This window comes from Chaetodon auriga, chromosome 24 (genome assembly GCF_051107435.1).
Source record: "Chaetodon auriga isolate fChaAug3 chromosome 24, fChaAug3.hap1, whole genome shotgun sequence".
NCBI lineage: Eukaryota > Metazoa > Chordata > Actinopteri > Chaetodontiformes > Chaetodontidae > Chaetodon > Chaetodon auriga.
The window spans coordinates 16,215,308-16,217,917 of NC_135097.1; the positions used below are offsets into that span (position 1 = coordinate 16,215,308).

Here is a 2,610-nt window from a genome sequence, read left to right on the forward strand (position 1 = left end):
ACGATCTAAAGTGTTTTCAAACCAGACAATAACTTCCTCCTGTTCTCCTTGCAGCTATTCATTTACAACCAATTTCCTTTATCTTGTGAGTGTGAGCAGCCGGACAAACCAAAGACACTCCGCCTCTTTACGTTGAGACTGTTCTCACTGGAGCACAGTTCAGTTCCAACCATTGCAGTGGTGCTCTCATACTGAACACACAATGATGAACTTTACCTTGATCACAGCTTTCCTCTGTACCTTCTGTAAGTACCCATACGTGGATTTCTTTCTCAATTCAACAATTTCTAATGTTCCTTCAGTGATCTGCCAGAACTGAAATGTGCTTTTCTTTAATTCCATCATTTGCGAGCACTGTTTGGTTCCTGTTGAGTTCCAGGTTTGTGGATAATTTTCATGCTGTTTGTTTCAGTTTGGATGTCAGTTTCTGAGTTTCACACTGTGGAGGTTCAGCCTGGTGAAGACGTCACACTGCTGTGCTCCAACTTTACCACGTTCCCCTCTCACACAGTGTGGTTCAAACTGGCCAACAGACACAATGCCAGCTGCATCTCCTTCATGTTTAGCTCCAATGGCAACGCATCATTCTGTGATGGATTTCAAAATAGCAAATTTAATATGACTTCCAACAGCACGACCCTCTTCCTCAAGATCAAACAAGCGGATTCATCCGACTCTGGGCTGTATTTCTGTGGATTTTACTCAGATGGAAAGCCAGTAATTGTCAGTGCAACACACTTAAAGGTTCAAGGTAAGATTGCTGTGTTTGATGGATTAACGAAGCTGATGAGTGTGATCCTGGCTGGTCTGACTGCTTTCATTAATGTGGCCGTCATTTGTCTGGCTGTTCAAATCAGCAAGACTCGCAAAGGTACGTGTACTTTGTTTTATTGTGTTTGAACATGAAATGTATGAAAAGCAACATTTAACAGCTCATGAAAAGGCCATTTTATGTCTGTCTTTCGGCAGATAATAAAGAGCAGAATCCACAATGGACAGAGGTGAGTCCAACTTTAAGATTGTTTGATTAGTGATTATTATTTATCAAATAAGACTTTTAGGAGTCATTCCAGGAGTTTCTTCATCAGTTAAATAACTGAAATCACTGATGCTGATGAAGTCGTCTGAGAGGTGTCTGCCTCTTATTTGCAGAATCTGGACTCTGATGACCTGAAGGATGCTGCACTGAGTTTGTCTTCAACAGCAATAAGAAACAGGAGGCCTGAATCAGAGAGAGAAGTGGAGACTCGTGTTGTTTATGCTGCCCGCAGACTCAGGAAGCAACTGTAGCTGCAGCTCAGAGTAGAACTGAAGCTTCATCATATTAATGTGCTGTTCAGTGTGTAATGGAACAAATGTAATACTGGAATAAATATCAAACATGTTGCAGTTCTATTGATACTTCGATTTTTTATTTTTATTTTTTAAATTCCTGGTGTTTCCACTCAGGTACTTTTATACACACATTGAAAATGTGCAGTTCAATGGAAACACGTTCAATGAGTCGACAGCTCATGAGAGCAGCAGACAACAGTGTTGAACAAAGGCACCGCTACAGATTTCTATCCAGTGATTGGACAAGCTGAAAGAGTGTGCGTCTCTTTTGTTCGTTTGTTCATGTGTTGCTGCACAAACAGGGACGTCTACATATGACCACGACCATGAGTCCACAGCTGATTTTCATGTCATGTCATGATATAATGGAAGCTACACAACATTTCATCACCCTCTTTATGACATTTTTGCCTGCTGACTTACTGAAAGCCATTTATTCAAATCGAGTGTGGACACAACTGCTGTATTTTTATTAGTGCTCTACTATTTCCTGTTCCTGTTATGTCCTCACAACACTTGAGCCCATTTTGCTCCTCTTTGAAGCCATGCTGCACGCTGTTTCTGTTATTCTGTTGAGTTCTGTGCCAAATGGAGTCGTAAAACATCCCAACTTTTAAGAGTTAATAACGGTTTGAACTGTTTACAGGGAGGTGTTAATTCAGAGAGAGACGTTGGACTCTATTTTCATTTCCGCCACCGGCGCGACGGGGGCGCAGCGCAAAGTCAGGTCTGCTTCGCTGATGGGGCGTGGTGGCCCCGACGGGCACAACTACTGTCCGTTCTCATCTCAGTCCCACCCAGCGGCGCAACTCCAAAGGAGGGAGGGGAGAAGGCGTGGAGTGGGTTTGACACAGCCGAGTCCAATCTTCACCAATCACACCAGCTCCTCGCCTCACCTTTAAAAATGCCGCTGGCGAGGCACATGGCAAGTTTCGAGGATGACTGAGCCCGTGCAGGAAACTGTCCGACGCCCAAACTTCTCCCAGGAGGAGACTGACGTTTTGGTCTGGGAGGTCCAGGCTTGCAGTGGCCGTATCTATGTACCTGTGTACATTCGGTCAGGTTGAGTGACCATTACGTGTGCAATGTGGTCAGATGAGATATAAATTATAAAAAAAACATATATAAATTTAGGTCTGACTGTATGTGCTGACTCAGATAGTTGCATTGAATCGTGGCTGTTGCTAATTATTGATCGCAGTGAAATGCCAGACACTGTGGAAACCTGCCTATGAGGTATTGGTTATGTGGGCACACGACTCCGCCGGTTTACGA

General features: G+C 43.6%; 1 protein-coding gene across 1 annotated transcript; it reads left to right on the forward strand.

Annotated features, from left to right (window-relative positions):
• The first annotated feature begins 202 nt into the window (after positions 1-202).
• Positions 203-1,341, forward strand: LOC143317372 (uncharacterized). Its single transcript, XM_076725515.1, has 4 exons — positions 203-245; positions 413-868; positions 964-1,001; positions 1,153-1,341. Exons 1-4 carry the CDS (start codon positions 203-205, stop codon positions 1,288-1,290), a joined length of 675 nt encoding a protein of 224 aa, XP_076581630.1. The 3' UTR covers positions 1,291-1,341.
• The last annotated feature ends 1,269 nt before the right edge of the window (positions 1,342-2,610 follow it).

What these genes read in the sequence shown, in the direction of transcription:
- LOC143317372 (XM_076725515.1), top strand. Translation starts at nt 203, where the DNA reads ATGATGAACTTTACCTTGATCACAGCTTTCCTCTGTACCTTCT. An exon ending in AGCTTTCCTCTGTACCTTCT is followed by an intron (nt 246 to 412) that starts GTAAGTACCCAT and finishes TGTTTGTTTCAG; the next exon opens with TTTGGATGTCAGTTTCTGAG. An exon ending in TCAAATCAGCAAGACTCGCA is followed by an intron (nt 869 to 963) that starts AAGGTACGTGTA and finishes ATGTCTGTCTTT; the next exon opens with CGGCAGATAATAAAGAGCAG.